The sequence below is a fragment of the Malus domestica genome, chromosome 10, assembly GCF_042453785.1.
Source record: "Malus domestica chromosome 10, GDT2T_hap1".
Classification (NCBI taxonomy): domain Eukaryota; kingdom Viridiplantae; phylum Streptophyta; class Magnoliopsida; order Rosales; family Rosaceae; genus Malus; species Malus domestica.
The window spans coordinates 40,271,331-40,289,428 of NC_091670.1; the positions used below are offsets into that span (position 1 = coordinate 40,271,331).

At 35.4% G+C, this 18,098-nt stretch overlaps 1 protein-coding gene and 2 long non-coding RNA genes across 6 annotated transcripts; all 3 read right to left on the reverse strand.

The window, feature by feature from the left end:
• Positions 1–322: 322 nt before the first annotated feature.
• LOC103412437 (uncharacterized) lies at positions 323–11,164 on the reverse strand. Of its 4 annotated transcripts, XR_011572231.1 has the most exons (6): positions 10,769–11,164; positions 10,606–10,656; positions 9,925–10,485; positions 3,858–9,820; positions 3,707–3,774; positions 323–3,566 (listed from the first exon to the last, which is right to left on the reverse strand). It is a non-coding gene; the product is annotated as an uncharacterized lncRNA (long non-coding RNA). The 4 variants fall into 4 exon arrangements; XR_525706.4 differs by having other exon boundaries at positions 323–3,774; XR_011572230.1 differs by having other exon boundaries at positions 323–3,354; positions 3,438–9,820.
• A 1,897-nt stretch (positions 11,165–13,061) lies between these two features.
• LOC139188869 (uncharacterized) lies at positions 13,062–14,127 on the reverse strand. The gene is made up of 2 exons (XR_011572232.1): positions 13,454–14,127; positions 13,062–13,356 (listed from the first exon to the last, which is right to left on the reverse strand). It is a non-coding gene; the product is annotated as an uncharacterized lncRNA (long non-coding RNA).
• Positions 14,128–15,666: 1,539 nt separating this feature from the next.
• On the reverse strand, positions 15,667–17,875 carry LOC103429692 (polyphenol oxidase, chloroplastic-like). The gene has a single exon (XM_008367825.4). The coding sequence runs from the start codon at positions 17,641–17,643 to the stop codon at positions 15,811–15,813; it is 1,833 nt and encodes a 610-aa protein (XP_008366047.2). The 5' UTR covers positions 17,644–17,875; the 3' UTR covers positions 15,667–15,810.
• Positions 17,876–18,098: the final 223 nt, after the last annotated feature.

The following is an 18,098-nucleotide window of genomic DNA, read 5'->3' on the forward strand; positions in this document are numbered from 1 at the left end:
TTGACAATATATTAGCAATTTTTATGTTAATTATGAACAAGTCAATCATGTAGAACCAAATTAAAAGCTAACATCAACAACAACTACCATAGACAAAAGCTCTAATCAATGCTTAGGAAACACAGTCCTGTATCTCTAGGTGTATTGATATAATTGGTTGGAAATTTAAAAGAAAAATGGTGATTTTGTATAAAATTGATAAAAAGTTACAATATTGACAATATATTTGACACACCCCGACCAAGATCAAGGCATGCTGGCCGTCACATGAGAGTGACGTAACCATGTGCACAGTGCGGAAGCAATAATGATAAGAAATATATGAATAATTAAAAACCGAATCTACTAGAGTGCACTACTAAACAGGAAGTATTAGGAGTAAGATACAAAAGTAAATACTCCTAATCAGAGCATAGAAAGTCTAGGTGCAATCCAGTAGGACAAGTACTAATTATACAGTATAAAATGTCTTACAATTATTTAGATAGGTCAGAACCGCCGAAGTCCTCACACCCAACAACTGCAAACTTACTTAAAACCTGAAGGGGCGCAAAATAGAAAACGTGAGTGGGAAAAAACAAATGTTTTACAAAACCATTTCATTTATCAATATATCTAACCCCTCGCTGTAAACATGTATAATTTTTCCCAGAATCAAGATATAAGCATATACATAAATATATATATAAATATATCAATTCAAATCATGCTTCACATAATCATATTCATATGTATGTCATGCCAAGATATAACAGAGTAAGCAACTCAGGTAAGAGTAATTTCATAGAAATATAACATGTTAGCCGGAACCCCTGTAGTAGTCTGTACGGCTGAATTCATAGCTCAAAAGTCAATCTAGCCGAAGTCACTACAATGACCTATACGGCAATATACTGCACAAGAGTCGGAACCAAATGAAAAGATCTGTACGACAATAATGGGTGTTGTTGATGCACAAAATCAGTGAGGACTTTGGTACAACAGAAAGTGTTAAGTTTGTGACATTCTCTAGATTACTCCGATCACTAGTGTGGATAAGTATGTAAATGGATAAAGACAGGGAAGCAAACACAAGATGTACGTGGTTCACCCAGATTGGCTACGTCCATGGAGTAAATGAGTTCTTATTAATTGTGAAGGGTTTACACAAGTATATAGGTTCAAGCTCTCCTTTAGTGAGTACTAGTGAATGATTTAGTACAAATGACATTAGGAAATATTGTGAGAGAATGATCTCTATTTATAGAAGAGAGTTTCTAGTTTCATTCTGACATTGACACGTGTCATGTTGTGATTGGCTTCTGATGTTGACATGTGTTGCACTATGATTGGCTTTAGATGTCAACATGTGTCGCGTTGTGATTGGCCTCCTGGTTTGAGGGAAACTCTTCTGGCTCCTTGACGGTATAACGTTGATCGATGCTCAGTAGTTTCGGGATTGGTCAAGTATGGTACAAACAGGTGTAATATAATCATACTCAATACTACTCTCACATAATAGCTGGGTGATAAATCGCTAGTCACCTATGAGTCAGAACGATAATAAAGGTCTGTACGACAAGACTGTGCACCTAAATTGGATCCAATATGACCATATGGTGCGGGATGTGACATTATATACAGGCTTGTGCCATCACTGGCGGAGCTACACCCACGGCTACAGTAGGCTGTAGCCTAGGGAGGATTTTAACAAACTGCTGGTATAATAGTTTATATATGAGTTTGTTGTTGCTTATTGTATGTATAATAGCCCACATAAATCCTGCCAAAATTATTAGTTAATGTGTTTCTTAATTTATAAATAATACTTTTATTACCTTTTATTATTTTATTATTTTTAGGCTAAAAGTAAAAATGGTAAATTAATACATAATTAGGTTTCTCCTATTCCCCATGCTTTTTACCTATTCGTTCAAAACAAAAAAATTAAACCCTCTACCCTAAGAAAAGAAAAACTATGAATCACCATCAAATTATTTTCTAATGAAATTCAACACTAGATATGCTCTTCATGTCTTCATTTAACCTATTTCTTGATTCAATTGTTCATTCCATATATCTACAGCACGACTTGAATTGGTATCCCCTAACCTTTTTTCTTTTGGGTACTTGTTATCAACAAAAGTGATAATATTTGTTCTCTTTCTATTGCTTTTTTGTATGCATGTTTTATTTGTGTAAAAATTAGTTGGAAAGTAATTAATAAACTTGTTTGGATTATTAGTACTTCATGTTCCTACTTTTATGTAGATTACTATATAATTTTATGTAGGCAAAAAAAAAATTCATAAGATTATATGCTAATGATTTTAGTTAGCCCACCCAAGAAAAATTTTCTGGCTCCGCTATTATGTGCCATAACTCTGGCAAAATCACAATCACCCTAAGTGCAGTTTTATGAGTTCAACGTTATTCTATCACATATCACATCATCGATAATTCACATAACCAAACATAACTCACATGAGCTTACCTGAGCGTCCACAGTACCATAATTATATATAATGCATCATATACGAAATATAAATTCATATGCATGGCATTTAAGGTATACTTTCATTTAAACACATATTTCTGGGAAAATATCAAGTATATAAATATATACTGAAAACCAAAAGCCCACTCATTGGTATGTCGAAGGGTCGTAGCCCCCGAGTCGCCTTTGAATACTCTCGTCCTCGTGATAAGTCTCACCTATATGCGAATTAACTATAAAAACGTTATTTTAGAGCACATACAAAAAATTAGCTAATAACTCTCATACAATGCTCAATTTTTGTATTTGAATATATCACAGTGACCTACACAACCTCAAGATCATCCCTAAATTTTTACAATATTTTTCTGACCCCTCACGCGCTGCCACGCACCGGCAAGGGCAACGCCTTACTCGCCCCCACGCGCGGCCACGTGACAAGCATACTGATGGCGTCAATCAACATCATCAGGAATATTCTAGGGAATATTCTGTTAAAACCCAATGGTAACTGTTAAAGATGACTGACGGCATGAGCATATTCTGTCAACCTTGACGGAATATACTCCTTTCTTCTCCGATGAGTCGTCGGTCGCCGGCGACTTCGCCGATTTCTTGGTAAAACTTTAAATCGCTTATTCTTCTTCGTTTCTTCGCCATTTTTCATGAAATTGGTACCAAAATGAAGCTAATAACATGTAGAATCACTTTGTATAAGTTTCAAGGCTTAAAATCTACTAGTTTTTCCCTGAGAAAGCTCGATAGTTCGGCTTACCTAGATATGCGTCGATCTCAGCCCTCCGACGTCCAATTCCTTCCAACGAAGTACCCCAAGACTCGTGAGGACCTCCTTAAGCTTCCTATAAGCTTCAAATTCCCTGAAACACAAGATTTTACGTATGCATGAACAATGCACAAAGTCGGAGCTAGGGTTTCCACGTGAAATCGAAGGTTTCCTTACCTGAAAATGGTTCCTTTGAATTCGTATGGTTCTCACGAACACAATGGTGATCTTAAAACCTTCGATCTACAAGGTTTAAGAGGGTTTCTGGGTTGGTCCGTACGAAGAAGGGAGAGAGAGAATGAGAATCTGCGAGAGAGAGGGCACGGGAAGGAAAGAGAAATAAGATAGGTGTGTGTATGGTCCAAAAGCCACCAATCAAAACTAAGAAAAGTCTTAGTTGTAATTGGGTCACCAATCTAAAACAATTTAACCCAATAATAACTTACACACATCATTTAACATCCGAGGGTAATTCCGTCATTCTACGTCATCGAGAATAATCTTCCGGGACGGGCTGTGACAATATCAGCAATATTTATGTTAATTATGAATAGGTCAATCATGTATTTAATACTTAAATGTATTTAAAATAAACACCTTATCAATGTTTTCTGAACTGTGCTCGATTTTTCTCCTTCGCTTTGGTTCTGTCCCATTGGATTTTTCAAGCAAGATTTTATCAAGGCAACTATCATTAACTGTGAACATAATTTATCATTGAGACACGAACATCCAAGGGGGAGTGTCGTGGAAAAAAATGTAGATATCTTTATACGTTGTATGGTAGTAAACCATCATAAACACCATAAATATGTAGAAACGCCCTTGCGGTACCTTTGAATGATAACTCATGTATTTGTTGCCCTATGTAAAGATGGCTAATGATAATGGAAGACTAATTTTCTCATCCCAATCTCTCCTGTCTCTCTTATTCTCTTTTCTCTATATTTTATTTCCAACAAGTTGTGTTTTTTTTTTAGTATTGTTAAGCAACCCAATAGATTTTAATCGTAGTCTTTGTTTTTTTTCTTTTATATTTTTAATCAATTTCAGTTGCTTATCAGTTCTAGCTAATTGAGCTCTTTTACAGCAATTTTTTTCTTTAAATAAAATTATTATTATTAAAAAGAGTGAGAAAATTCGAAATTGTTACAATAATTTAAAAAAAATAGGAGTTTCAAATCATGAAGGTAGAGGGAGTTAACAACATTTTAGGGGGGGGTGTAGTCAAACTAGGATTTTGAAGGATTTTAAAAGTGATAGATTTGATAGGATTTAAGATGATTAAAGACTCTTACAAAATTCATATGGATTTTAAAGAATATGAATGGATTGCGGTGGATTGTGGGGGAAGGATTTGAAATCCTAGGGGGTGAGGTTTGATTCTTTTTAGTTTTGGTTATATATGGTATGCTTTCAAATCCCAGAAAATCCACAACTTTTTAAAATCCTTTAAAATCTTAATTTTTTTAATACACTTAGATTTGGATGGATTCTAAAATCCTTTAAAATCTTTTAATTGACTACACCTAGATTTGAATGGATTCTAAAATCTTTTAATTGACTACACCTAGATTTTAATGGATTCTAAAATCCTTTAAAATCTTTTAATTGACTACACTATGATTTTAAAGTCTTTAAAATCCTCTCAAATCCAAGTTTGACTACACCCCCTAAAGATTTTAAGGAAAACTAATGAAAATGGCTTGAAAACTTTGAGTTTTAACTAGGGGTGGGCAAACGGGTACAGGAACCGCGGGTAGGGGTGGGTAATTCAAGTTCGGGGCAGGTATGGGACATGTCCAATATTTCTAAACACAAAACGGGGCGAGGCTGTTCGGGTATATGAAATTATCGGGGCGGGGCGGGTCTTAAAATAGAAGGGAACGGGCCCCCAGCCTGACCCGTTTCTTTTCCTCATCCCTAGTCTTCTCTATCTCTCTTCCCCGACACTTTTCATTTCACTCAAACCCGGCCCATTTCTTTTCCTCATCAGTCATCCCTAGTCTTTTCAATCTCTCTTCCCTAACTCCTTTCATTTCACTCGTACCTCGAGACCTCCTCTTAACTCGCTCCCAGCCTCCCACCGTCCTAGCTCCGTACCTCGCCATCATCATCGTCAGACCTCCATCTCTCCTGATTTACTCATGTCTTCCTCGCTGCGTCCGCCGCCATGTCTCTCTTTCTGTGACGAACTTAAAGGGACGGACGAAGTTGAACAACTCGAAACGACGCCTCTTCTGTCTGAATTAGACCCATATTTGCAGCGCACGACTCTGCTCATAGTCCTCTTCGGTTTTAAGGTATTACGTTTTAGAGATTTAGGATTGAAAATTAAATTAGGGTTTTCTAGATTTAGGGATTTTGTTGGGTTCTTGAACCTTGACCTCTGTTATGTTCCAATTTCAAATATATATTGAATTGAATTTGAATCGACTGTGTTTGAAACTTCTGTTGAATTAAATTGAATTTGAGCAGGAGAAGAGGCAGATGTGGGTTGGGCAATGTCGAATCTCATTGTGGGTGGTGAGGTGGGCATGGCGGGCGACAATATTGACTGGCAATGGTACGGGCGGTGCTATTAAGTTGCAGAAGAATACGAAGGAGGGGGTGTGGGCATGGGTGGATATCGCAAGCTCAATTGAATTTTTTCTGGTTTTGTTTGTGATTAATTGCTTGTATATGATAGTTATTGATGGATCTTGACATGCCCATTTAATTGTTATTGGCAATGCTAGTTTGATTGTAACAAATTCAAACCGATTGAATTGTATCCCAGAAAAAAAAATCAATAAAGGAACTGAGGACCCGGCCCGAACCAGCCCATTTCAACCGGGCCAGGTTAGGTTCGGTTCTTATATTAGAAAATGTTGTTCCCGGCCCGTTTCTCTTAAGCCCGGATCCAGTCCGATCACTTCGAAATTGGCCCCAACCCGGCCCGGGCCCACCTCTAGTTTTAACGATAAGGACAAAATAAAGGGTAAAGTGAATAGTACCAAGTTTGACTTTTTAGTGTAAAAATGTAATTTTTCGTTAAAATAAGATTTTAATGGATTCTAAAATCCTTAATTAAGAAATTAGGCTTCAACCCAACTCATCTTTGCAACGCCGGTTCCACTTCACATCAACAGGCAATGTTTTCTCCTCAACAAATAGTATTCTTTTATGAGACAAAGACTAATGAGGGTGATATATATAATTAATAATAATACTTGTGTTCCCTTTGTGAGTGAATGCACTTATTTTACCATTCTCTAATAATGTATCTTTATTATATAAATTTATATCATGTGGATATCTTCCTATAAAAAAGTTATTCAAATTGGAAATCCTTACGTCATCAAAATATATAAAAAAATGGACGATCTCATCGTAAATATGTTAGTTACTCACACTATAACTTTGTATATTCCCTCACGTAGGAAACGCAATAATTATCCTCTAATTAATTCTTCTTGAGAGTAGAATTTTTATTGTTGGTTTTTCGCAACCTTCAGACCTAAAGCTGATATGGACCTCTCATTGTTTTTTGGGTTGCCGTTCTTATTTTGCTTGGTCCTTTTACCTTTTCTATAGTTGTTTATCTAGTTCTTTTGAGCCTCGTACTAATTTTTAATGTAATGAAAATTATCTTCGTGATAAAAAAAAAAATCATTAGTCCTCGTATGAACATGCGATGTAACACACTTTCATGGAACAACAGATGATAAAGACGATATCCAAATTTTCTCTGTGTTATGTGGACTTTCCCAACCAAATAAATAATAACCAATAAACAAATAAATAAGAGTTTAACTTCAAACATTGAGAAGCGAAATTCCAACACTACGAGCCTAACTTTTGTCTTCATCATCATCATAGACTAGTCTCCTATCCATCAACTCCTACATCAATTTTTTTTTTTACTAGATTGTAGCTCACTTTCAAAAGAGTTACGTAAAGTATTTAAGCACCATAAAAGAAAATTAAACGACAACGATTGACATAATATTAGTAGTATCATGGTCTAAAATATTCATAATATCTTGATATTTTTATTGAAATTTTCGTGTTTTTAGACTACCTATATTTTCAATATCATCGATATTTTAAACCTTGCTAAGTCACTCATGTATCTTACCATGCAATGTATAAAGTGTAAAATATTGTACTAATTCATTATATATAAATGATTATAGTGTGTTTAAACTTCTTTCATTAATTACTACATATTTTCTACACTCACAATGTTTGCCAGCTCGCTATATAATCAACTTAAATCAATTATATCTATCATGTAATGCATTTCCTTCCAATTTTTTGTGATAAACTAATAGATAATTGACTAAATAAACATCCTGCAAAGTTTCAATAAAAATTTCCAAGTTTTTCTTACAATTTCCGTAGTTTTTATTCAATTTTTATCGATATCGATAATATCCCGATATTTCCATCGAAATTTCCGTATTTTTAGACTACTGATATTTCCGATATCATCGATATTTTATACCTTGGTAGTTATACATTTTATCGGCCTCATTTTTATGCAACTTATACATTAAATTATTGTCAAAATGTACATATAAAGTAGCTGATCAACGATGAGATTTTAGGCAACCATTTTCTTCTACGACGTCAAAGGTTGTAGAGGTGGCCATGTGCACTACATGCGTAAATCAACTAGGGACTTGGATCCTCTCTTAAGCCCAAGGAGAGGATCCTCCTAACCAAATGACTTGGATTGTTGGATGAAAATCTAACGATTACAAACAGATGATCTCTTTAAAGTTATAATATTTATTACCGTTGAATTTTCATCAAACGGTCAAATATCATTGGTCAAAAGGGTCCTCTCATTGGGCTCAGAGAGGACCCAAGTGCATCAACCAGAACTATTGCTATTATAACAATTCATGAAATCAATTAAACAATAATTTTCCTTCTGGCAGGCATGTTAGTTATTTCTTATTTGGCCAATTGCCTAGTGGATTTGGTAGATTTAACCTCTCCACCACAAACACATTTAAAAATTTCCAGAAATCCGTAACGTAAAATTTAAAAATAAATATTAATAACAGCAAGTTCTTTTCACCGACCGTGACCGAGATCTGTCACATATCCAAAATGTCACCTCCTTATCGCAAAAACCAAATTTGACTTGGGATAAATACCGTGTACAAATTAAACGCGTTTCTCTAGCTTTTGCGTAAAGAGGCAACCCAACACTAAACTAGGAAAACGTTGGGTTGACAAAGATACCATGAAGAATAAAGGGGTTATGCAATCCACTTTGCAAGATAATCAAAGTTTCCCGTTGTAGACTTGTCTTAACCCAACACTAAACTAAGAAAACGTTGCTTTCCCGTTGTAACATGAAACAACATTAAACAACATTAAACAATATTAAATAACATTAAATAACATAAAAATTATACAACATAAAAAAAACCATTTAACAACATAAAACTTAAAATGCGTACTTCTTGCTTCTTGTGGCCTAAAGATGTGCAACAAGATCTTGATGTAGGTACTTGTTTGTGGCACGAAAACGTATCATCCTAGCCGTTGGATTTGAATTTTTTTTGTTTTCGGCCAAAAAATTTTAAATTTAAAAGTTGAAGATGGTGAGAAATATGATCCTACACTGTTCATTAAAATATTAATTTCTTGAATGACCAAAAGGCTAAAACAAGCCATCCTTCGGTTGGAGATGCCTAAGGAGAGACTAGAGATAGAGAGTTTCCTATATATGATTTTCATTAACAAGATTGAAATGATTTCAGAGAGAAGATCAAGTATGGTTATTTTTATTTTGTAGAGTGTAGACATTATAACTATACATTCATAATAACATGAGTAATGTTATATTTATCACATTTGTACTCTTTCTCTGATAAAGGTAGGGTTCATCAACACATGTGGGTTCTATTTGCCCATCAACACATGCGGATCTCATTTTTATTAGAAAAATAGTACAAATATGGTACGGAAAATATGATAAGATCGCAATTTTGTAATAACATATATACTCAACTATTTATATACCGACCCATCTCCTTTTAGTGTAGATAATATCGTTTGTTAAAAAAAATGTTGAACTTGTCATAATCATTGAATCCATTTACCATGAACAAACGGCAGTTTACTAAACTTGCCCTCAGAGTATATATAAAAGGTGAATCACAATCTATTGCATTAATATAAGGAAACAATTTATAGGGTTTGACGGGTGACTTAATATGCTATATGGCACAATGAAAATTAAGTTCACACTTTATCCCAAATAAGGTGTTGCACCTTTAATTTATGGATGCTGGTTTGACGTGTGACCGAAATAATCAAATTGTAGCCATTAATCATTTTACAAGTAATAATATGTAGTTTTTACTGTTTACGATTCACACAACAATCTGCTAGGAAGTAGAAAATGCAGTACTTGTCCCTCTCACAGAAGTCATGAATAATTATCAAATTCAAAGATAAAGAAAAACCACACAATTTACAAGAGGAAAGAAAATGAAGGGATAAAGAAAGTAAGAAAGGAATACCTCTATGGGAGGACTCTTATTTGCTTCAGATGCCTACAATATTCATCATATAAACACTGATTAAGTAGTCATCGAAAACCAAAACAAATGTCGAACATAGGGTGAAAAACAGAAAGAATAACCGCAGCTCATCATACCAATAGAGATAGAACTGCCCGATGCCCAAGTATGACTGAAAAATGGCAATCCAAACATGGCGCCTTCTAGCTCATCAAACTGTCAAAACCTAGGTTCCACCAAAAAGATACAAGTCACCTAGTTACTTGTAAAATAAAAATCTGTTTCAAAATAGTGGAAAATATTATTAACATTGTTCAAAGTCCACATTGTTGTACCTACCAAGAAACAAGAAGGATTGTATCTTATCATGAAAAAGAACATAGGTACCTTTTCAATTGTAATTGTACAAAAATGAGAGACCACTTCCGAACTTCTCTTGGAACTTCAATCAATTTCTGCCCACTTTTAAATGCCTTGACATACTTAAGCCTATTTCTTTGAGCTTCAGTTTTGGCTTCTGATGCCTTTAAATTTCTTAAAGATTCTTACCAAGTTTTACAAACTCACTTCTATACAACCATTTGTCAGTATACATACCATTTTCTTTGAGCTTCAGTCTTTGCAACACCAAAACCCCCCAAATAGACCCGGAATTTTGCAATGTGCAGGGAATATACAAAAAAAACCCTCCTATCCATCTAAAACGAAATCAGAACCCAAACCACAATCAAAATCCGTAAAATTAATTTAGCCAACCCTAAATCTAATAATTCTAACAAATATTATAGTATCAATTGAGAGAGAATTTGAGAAGATACCTAGAGATGAAAGGAAGAGCGTTTCCTCTGATAGGGGTTCCGTGAAAGCATCTGTTGACCAGAAAAGAAAAGGCAAAAAACCCCAAATTACATATCAAGCAATTATAGATAGATCGAACCTTGAAAATTGAAATTTCAAACAAGAGAAAGGTTATAAACTTACAACGATCTGGGTGTTGGTTACTGGGTTTGGATTTGGGTTTCTGATAAGAGAGAGAATCGTATGAGGAACCGATAGAGGAACTGCACCGGCAACAGAGAGCAACTGATATGGTGGAGAATAGAGATGGGCAAAATATCCCGGTTATCCGCCCATTTAAAGTTCACAGTTACGGTTATGGTAATTGAACGGTTATGGGTACTACCCGTGGTTATAACGGGTATCTATTGGTTATGGGTATTATCCGCGGTTATAACAGGTATTCATTTACCCATTTAATTTCATATATGTAAAATTTATAATATTTTTAACAGTTATAACGCGTTTTTGTATTTGTTGCCAAACTTTTCGTATACAAAAAATTTGAAGCACAAGAAGCCAACAAGGAGAAAGATCAAAGAGCTTACTTGAAGCTTATGATCTATCCTGCGGTTAATAGAAAGTACTGGTATTAGTGTAGAAAAATGTTTGTTTTTAGAAGCTTTATTTTGTAATCATATGAATTATAATTAAAGACTTGCTTGGGTGTAGTAAAAAAATATCGTTTGTAAACTATTATTTCAATTATTAGAATTGTATGATGACCTAAATGATTAAAATAGAGAAATGCATGCTAAAATGTATTTATAACAGTGTTTAATTGTCAGATTTTTTTTTTTTTTGTAATTTTCAAGTTGTTAAAAAAAACATGCAGAGAGGTGAAAAAAGGGATTAAAAAATGATAAACGGGTTCAAAACGGGTAAACGGGTAAATGATTATGGTTAAATAGGTAAACGGTTATGGGTAAATGGGTACACGGTTATGGGTATGAGTATAACCGTTTATGCAATTACCCAACGGGTAAACGGCTATGTGGGTATGAACATAAATGGTTATGAGTAAATAACCGCGGTTACCCGCCCGCTATAACCATTGCACATCCCTAATAGAGAACATACGAGAATAGCCGCTTGGATGGTCAATCCAAGAAGAGAAAATCTTGCCACAATCACGGTACTTGAAAAAAAAAACAATTTTAAAGGAGGGAAACAATCGCGCCTTTTTTTTAATAGACTCTGTCGACGATATTCTTGACAAATAGTCGGGTGAGCTTATTTTTCACAACATTTTATTTAGGACTAGGTTCGGTTGGCAAATCGTGTCAAATTTCTTGTGCCATTTGCCAGCCACATATACATAATTACCAAAAATCAGTTACCGTTCGCCAACCATCTTCTTGCGGTTGCCAAAAATCGGTTCAACCAAAATGATTGGCTGGTTCGGTTGGTAAATGGCACAACCGGTGGTTTCCACTTCTTCCTCGCTATCTTCTAGTTGCAAGGGCTCAATTTGATTTTCAGATTGGGATGCTTGTTCGGTTGCATTGTGTGGTTCATTTTGGGTTAATCCATGTTGTGCACTAGCAATTAATTGGCTAGACTCCATCATCCTAAACATAAGCAACACATATACATTCAAAATCATATATATGTACGTGTATATATAGTATCAGTAATCATCATGTTATCAATTTTGTTAACAATATTTTCTATATTGATTATGGCATGAATCATATACATATACATATATTTTTTAAACCCTAAAACTAAGGAGTTATTTATTTTCTAAGCCCTAAAATTGAGGAGTCAAGCATGTAAAAAAATACTTAAAATATCTAAATAGAAAAAGAAAAAAAAAAAAAAAATATATATATATATATATATATATATCGGTAGGTATGGCATACCGCCGACATACAAAATCAATTACCAAAGCCATGCCATTAATTGTCGGTTCGGTAAAATGCCAACCGATTATGAAAAAATGCCAAAACTATACCATACCATTTTGAGCCAACCGGTATGGTTCGGTCGGTAAATCGGCTTATGGCAAAATTTCTCACCCCTAATTTTATTTGTCGCCTTAAACCTATTGGTTTCTAGCCTACAATTTGGATATTTTGTTGGGGAAAGATTTTTGTACCAATAAAATTTTGCTTTGTCAGCTTAGGATTTGTCGGCAAAATGACATTTTCTAGTCGTTATAATATTAGGTAGATCAAATTTGTAAACTATGTGATGTGTCACCAATAGGAAAAAAATTCAGTGTGCTGAAAATACAGTCTAGAACACCAAGTGTCATAATATATACTTGGTTGGAAATTTTTTATTTTCAAGTTTCCAACTAATTGTATTGTAACAGTTGGTGTTCCAAGCTATTTTCTCGATGCGTTGGAAAATCTCTTCACCAATTAAAAATAAACATATTAATTAACACTTAAGTAATAATCAAAGTATCAACAACTACGTCATAAAATTTACGAAATATGATCTTAATTAATGATCTCCATGGCATTACCCTTTATCTTAGCGTATACGTACGCCTTCACATGTTTATTTGCTGATATGCAGCTTGAGTAAAAATTTCTTTTTAAGAACATATATGTGAATATAAACATATATATCTAGTGATCCATGTTGCGTTATTTAAAAATAAACAAATTAATTAATTAATAAATGAACTGTGTGCATGTCTGTGTAGAGTAATCCATATGCATGCTTGAATCCTGATCACCACGAAACCATAATATAAGCTACTCAAGGCCCGGAAGCTAGGATTGAAGAGAAAAACACCCAGTCAGATTAAGCCAATATATCAAAGTTAATACTTCGAAATGTAAGCTTTAAGATAGAAAAATCACTTACTACCTTGAGCAGTCGAGCTTCTTCAATGGCATGAAGCTTTTAGCATGAGATTGACTGCATCACAACTAAAATTTTCTCTTGGAAACTACATAAGGAATAGCATGTATACCTATAACGTTGAGAAAGTACGCCAATTTTTTCCTTCTGCACATTCATGTTTAAAAGTAATCCTCAAATGAACTTGCCCACAATGAAATGCAATTTGAGGTAGTCGAGTGTGTTCCATTTCCATTCCATGGGAATTACTACTAAACTTTGAGATGGTAAAGGATTCATGAAATTTTTTACTTTTGAGATAGCCTCTTTAACATTTCTCGACTATAACAATGAGGGAATACTTCACCTTGTATCAAACAAGGGAGAGCGAAAATCAACTACTAATAGCATCACAGAGCCAGCAGAAGATTGAGGAGGCCATGAAGAGGAGAGAGAAAATACACTCTTTTTTTTTGTAAGGACAGAGATAATACATTCAGTAAGGGGTACTGATGTTTATATGCAATGCTGATTAGGTTTAAATAGTCCTATTTATTCTGTACAGTGCCAATATTACCACCCGTTAGTACACTTTCAAGACACTGTACTCCAGTGTGTGCGCTATGCAGTACGTAGTACTCCTCATTTTTTGGGGAAATTCATTATTGGTCTTCATATCTTCTTTATTTTCCTTTTCCTCATTGTGCCACGTGTTTAAATCACTAATTGTAGGTAATCTTTCAATTTAATTAAATCTTATGTAAAAAAAGATATTTAAATATCATTTAGTATTACAAGATAGTGATATTCCTCTTTAGTATAAAATTTTTATAATTAAAAGCGTTCAGTTTTTTAATCTTCATTTGAATACTATCTATAAAGAAAAATTATTCGAATAAGAGATCGTTTATGCATTCAAATGTACAAAATGCATCGACAGTGTGAGAACGAATTAATATATTTTTGATGAAGTACAATTATTGAATACATTTGAATGATCAAATGATATATGATTCAAAATACATATTAAGATAATAAATATAAGTGAATTGTTATTAGCACTCCAAGAATCTTATTATACACTCTAAATTTTCTATATTTTGAATGAAAAATAAATTTATGAAGAGTGTAGAATGAGATTTTTTAATGCTAATAACACTTCTCTAAATATAATTATGAAATTAATAAAGTAAAGATACATGACCTCGTGAATGATGTATGTATTATTCAAAAAATTATTAAAAACAAATTGAAAAAGGACGCTGTTGTTGCCACCACTTATGCAATGATCGTCGCTGCCATCACCAACCCCCAACACCCCATTACAGCTCATAAAAGCACATCATAAGCAATTTATGAAATAAATTTACTGGAATACTAATTTCCCCCTTAGTTTAGGTCACCAATGTTTAAATTTAGGGGTGTGATATGCACATACCTTTTTTTGCTTCTCTCACACTTTTTTTGTTGTTGTCGAATCAGATGAATTGAAGAAGATCAATTGACAGAAATTAACAAGGGGTGTATGAAAAGTAAAAATGGATGTGTAGATAACACATCCCTAAATTTATCACAACTTTCATTCCAAATTTAATTTTTATGCGTAGTTTTGTTTGTTCAAATTTACTTTGACATTTCAATTAGTATTAAAATCTAATTTAAATTTTAGCGTTCAAGCTAGAAAAAGTGTTCCATTTAATATTTAATCTCAGTTTTTCTCTTTATTCTTTTATTCCGATTTGGTTGCATCGTATCTCCATTTTTCTCGGTGTTGTATGTTCATAAGGCCTGGGAAACGTTGGCACGGAGTGAAGGGTACTCACTTTTTGGCCCAAAATGCATAAGGCATGTAGATATGTTAATCAAATTTTGTAAACTAAAGGATATAGAAGTTGATACTTAGATTATAATTTAAGATAATACTAAAGAGACTAAATTTGCAAACTAAATGATGTGTCACCAATAAAAATAAGCACGTTTATCAACGCTTAAGTAATAAATCAATCATCAACTTTCATGTCCTTTAGTTTCCAAAATTTAATATACAAATTTAGTCTCCCAAGCATTACTCTATTACTTAAGTATTGATTAACAGACTTATTTCTTATGGTGACATATTATTTAATTTACAAATTTAGTCAACCCAACATTACTCTTTTGAAATTGTCTTGTCCACTGATATAATTCTATTTTTCTTGTGATCAAAACTTCAAATGTTAGCAAGTCGCACGTAAAGTCACTTCTGAGAGAATGTGCTCACATTGTAGTTGAAAGATTATGTGGCTAGCAACATTACAAATTTAATTTGGTATAATTTTAAAATATAGATTGAGGAAAAAATGATCACATTAACTAGAAACTGAAAAGGTTTCAGCACAGTTTGTTCAAGCAAGAAACTCAATTTTGATGCTACCGATCTTAACAGCCTGAGCGCCGTACCTGGGCACTAAAGTCACCACCACACTCTCATCATCTTCAGCACCCAAATCCTCCAACAGGTCCGTTAACCCCAACCTTAAACAACTCTTGCTCTTTTCCTTCTGCTTATGTGGAACACTCACAAAACTCCCAGCAAACTCGCTCTTGTCGGGTCCACTCGGTGCCGCATCCTCATCGTCCACGTCATTCACATACACATCAAACTTCACAGCCACATCTTTGTCAAGCTCAATCCCCTGAATCACCAGTATCTCCTCCTCATCCTCTTTCTCCTTCTTGCTCCTCTTCTTCGGCTTCGGCCTTGACACCACCGTACTTATCTTTGTCTCCAAATTTATTGGAAAATCTTTACCCGCCACCACCTTCCCCGATGACGTCGTCTCAGCGGCCTTCGCCACTCCAGCCGCCTTTGCCTTTCTCGCAAGCTTTGTCCGACGTGGCGTCGGTCTAGACTTGAGCCATGGAATCTCAACATCTTCATACGTATACCCTAGCTTTTTATTATCAAGAGTGTCCCTCACCGTGACCCTAACAAGCTCAGCATTCTCGTCATAAAACAAAAACCCCGTATCCAACCAATCCTTATCGTTAATATCTTTATTTTTAGTCCCTATACTTTTCCAAATATTCCACATTCGATCTATATTCGAATGGTGCGAAAAAAATATTGGATCCCTTGCAGCGGAGTAAAAATTCCCCATGTCTTCAAAATTAGGTTGCGTGTTATCTCCGGTCCATGTATGAACCGGACCATGTGGGGTCGTTTCGATTGAACCGGCCCCTGGATCTGGTTCGGTGCCAGCCCTGTAGGGCGAACCAAAGAACAACAGCGGTTTCTTGGAGTTGGAAACCATCTGCCTATACATGATTTTGAGGTTGGCGTCGATTTGAGCATCCTTGGACATTGTTTCATCCGTGCCGTTAAAGTCAAGATCGATGAGAGTCGGCGGCTGATGGCTGGCAGCGCGGAGCTCGTCGTAAAGCGGAGAGTCCGGGTTAGCGAACAAGGCAGGGAGTTGCATGCCAGCTGGCGCGTCCCAGTTCCAAAACGGCAACGCGAACGTCGGATCGTCTATGAGTTTGGCCAAGATTCTTTCGTGGAAGTATAGGTAGTAACGATGGAAGGGGAAGAAAAGCCAGGATTGATGGATTTGGAGCTCGAGGTTGGGGAAGCCGACTTGATCGTACGCGCCGTCGCAATAGGCACAGTGGATATCGGCTTGCTGGGTGAAGCTACGCGGATCGTCGTCCGGGAGGGCTTTCATGAGCTCGATGGCTTTTGAATATTTTTCGATGTAGGCTTTATCCACGGTGTGAGCTGCCGGCCTGACGCGGAGTTTGGTAGGGGAGGGGAATTTGAAGTCTACGATTTTTTGGGACGTTGGCGGGCAACAGTTGGTCGGGACTGCTCCACTTGGAAAGTCCGCACCTCCGCATTTGGCTAGGTCAGGCGGCGACACTGGCTTTGCAACAGCGAAGGGGTCGCTGCCAAGACCAGCCACTCCACCGTACAGGCTTCCGAGACCTATAAGTACATGTCTTCTGTCTAGGTTTACTGGAGAAAGGTTTTCATGGTCGTGATCGTTGGAGCTAGTGGAAGGGTTTTTGTTTTGGTCACTACTATTATTCGTGGCTTTGCATGAGACGGCTTGTAAATTGGAATGCCTAGGGTTTTCAAATAAGGAAATTCGGTGATACTTTTGGGAGAAAGGGAAGAGAGAAGTTGTGGGGATGATACTTGTGGTGGAGGTGACGAGTGGAGCTGACATAGAAGCCATGGTTACTTGACTCTGAATACTACGTTGTATAGGCTTTGCTTTTATAATGTGTTCTAGGTTTTACTTTTCTTTGCACAGGTGGCAGGCCGTACACATTGGCGGTCCTTAAGGGTTTGACGAGGAATACTACGTAGTCATTTAGTACAGGGCAACCATGCACTATAGCACGTGGCATGTAATATTTACGTAGTCTCAGAAGGTGAAGCGGTTTTGGGCTTCTTGTGTACCAATAATATTTACGTACTCATTATTCCACTGGATGGATTGCGTGCACGTGATCTTTATTCAAACAAATCACTATTGACCATATATTGCAATTGGTTAATGTTAGGCAAATTAAATTTTTACATCAAATAATGTGGTTGCTGATTATTGAATTATTATTTAAGTTTGATTAATGTGCTTATTTTTTATCGGTAATACATCATTTGATTTGCAAATTTGATTTACCTAAT

What these genes read in the sequence shown, in the direction of transcription:
- LOC103429692 (XM_008367825.4), bottom strand. Translation starts at nt 17,643, where the DNA reads ATGGCTTCTATGTCAGCTCCACTCGTCACCTCCACCACAAGTATCATC.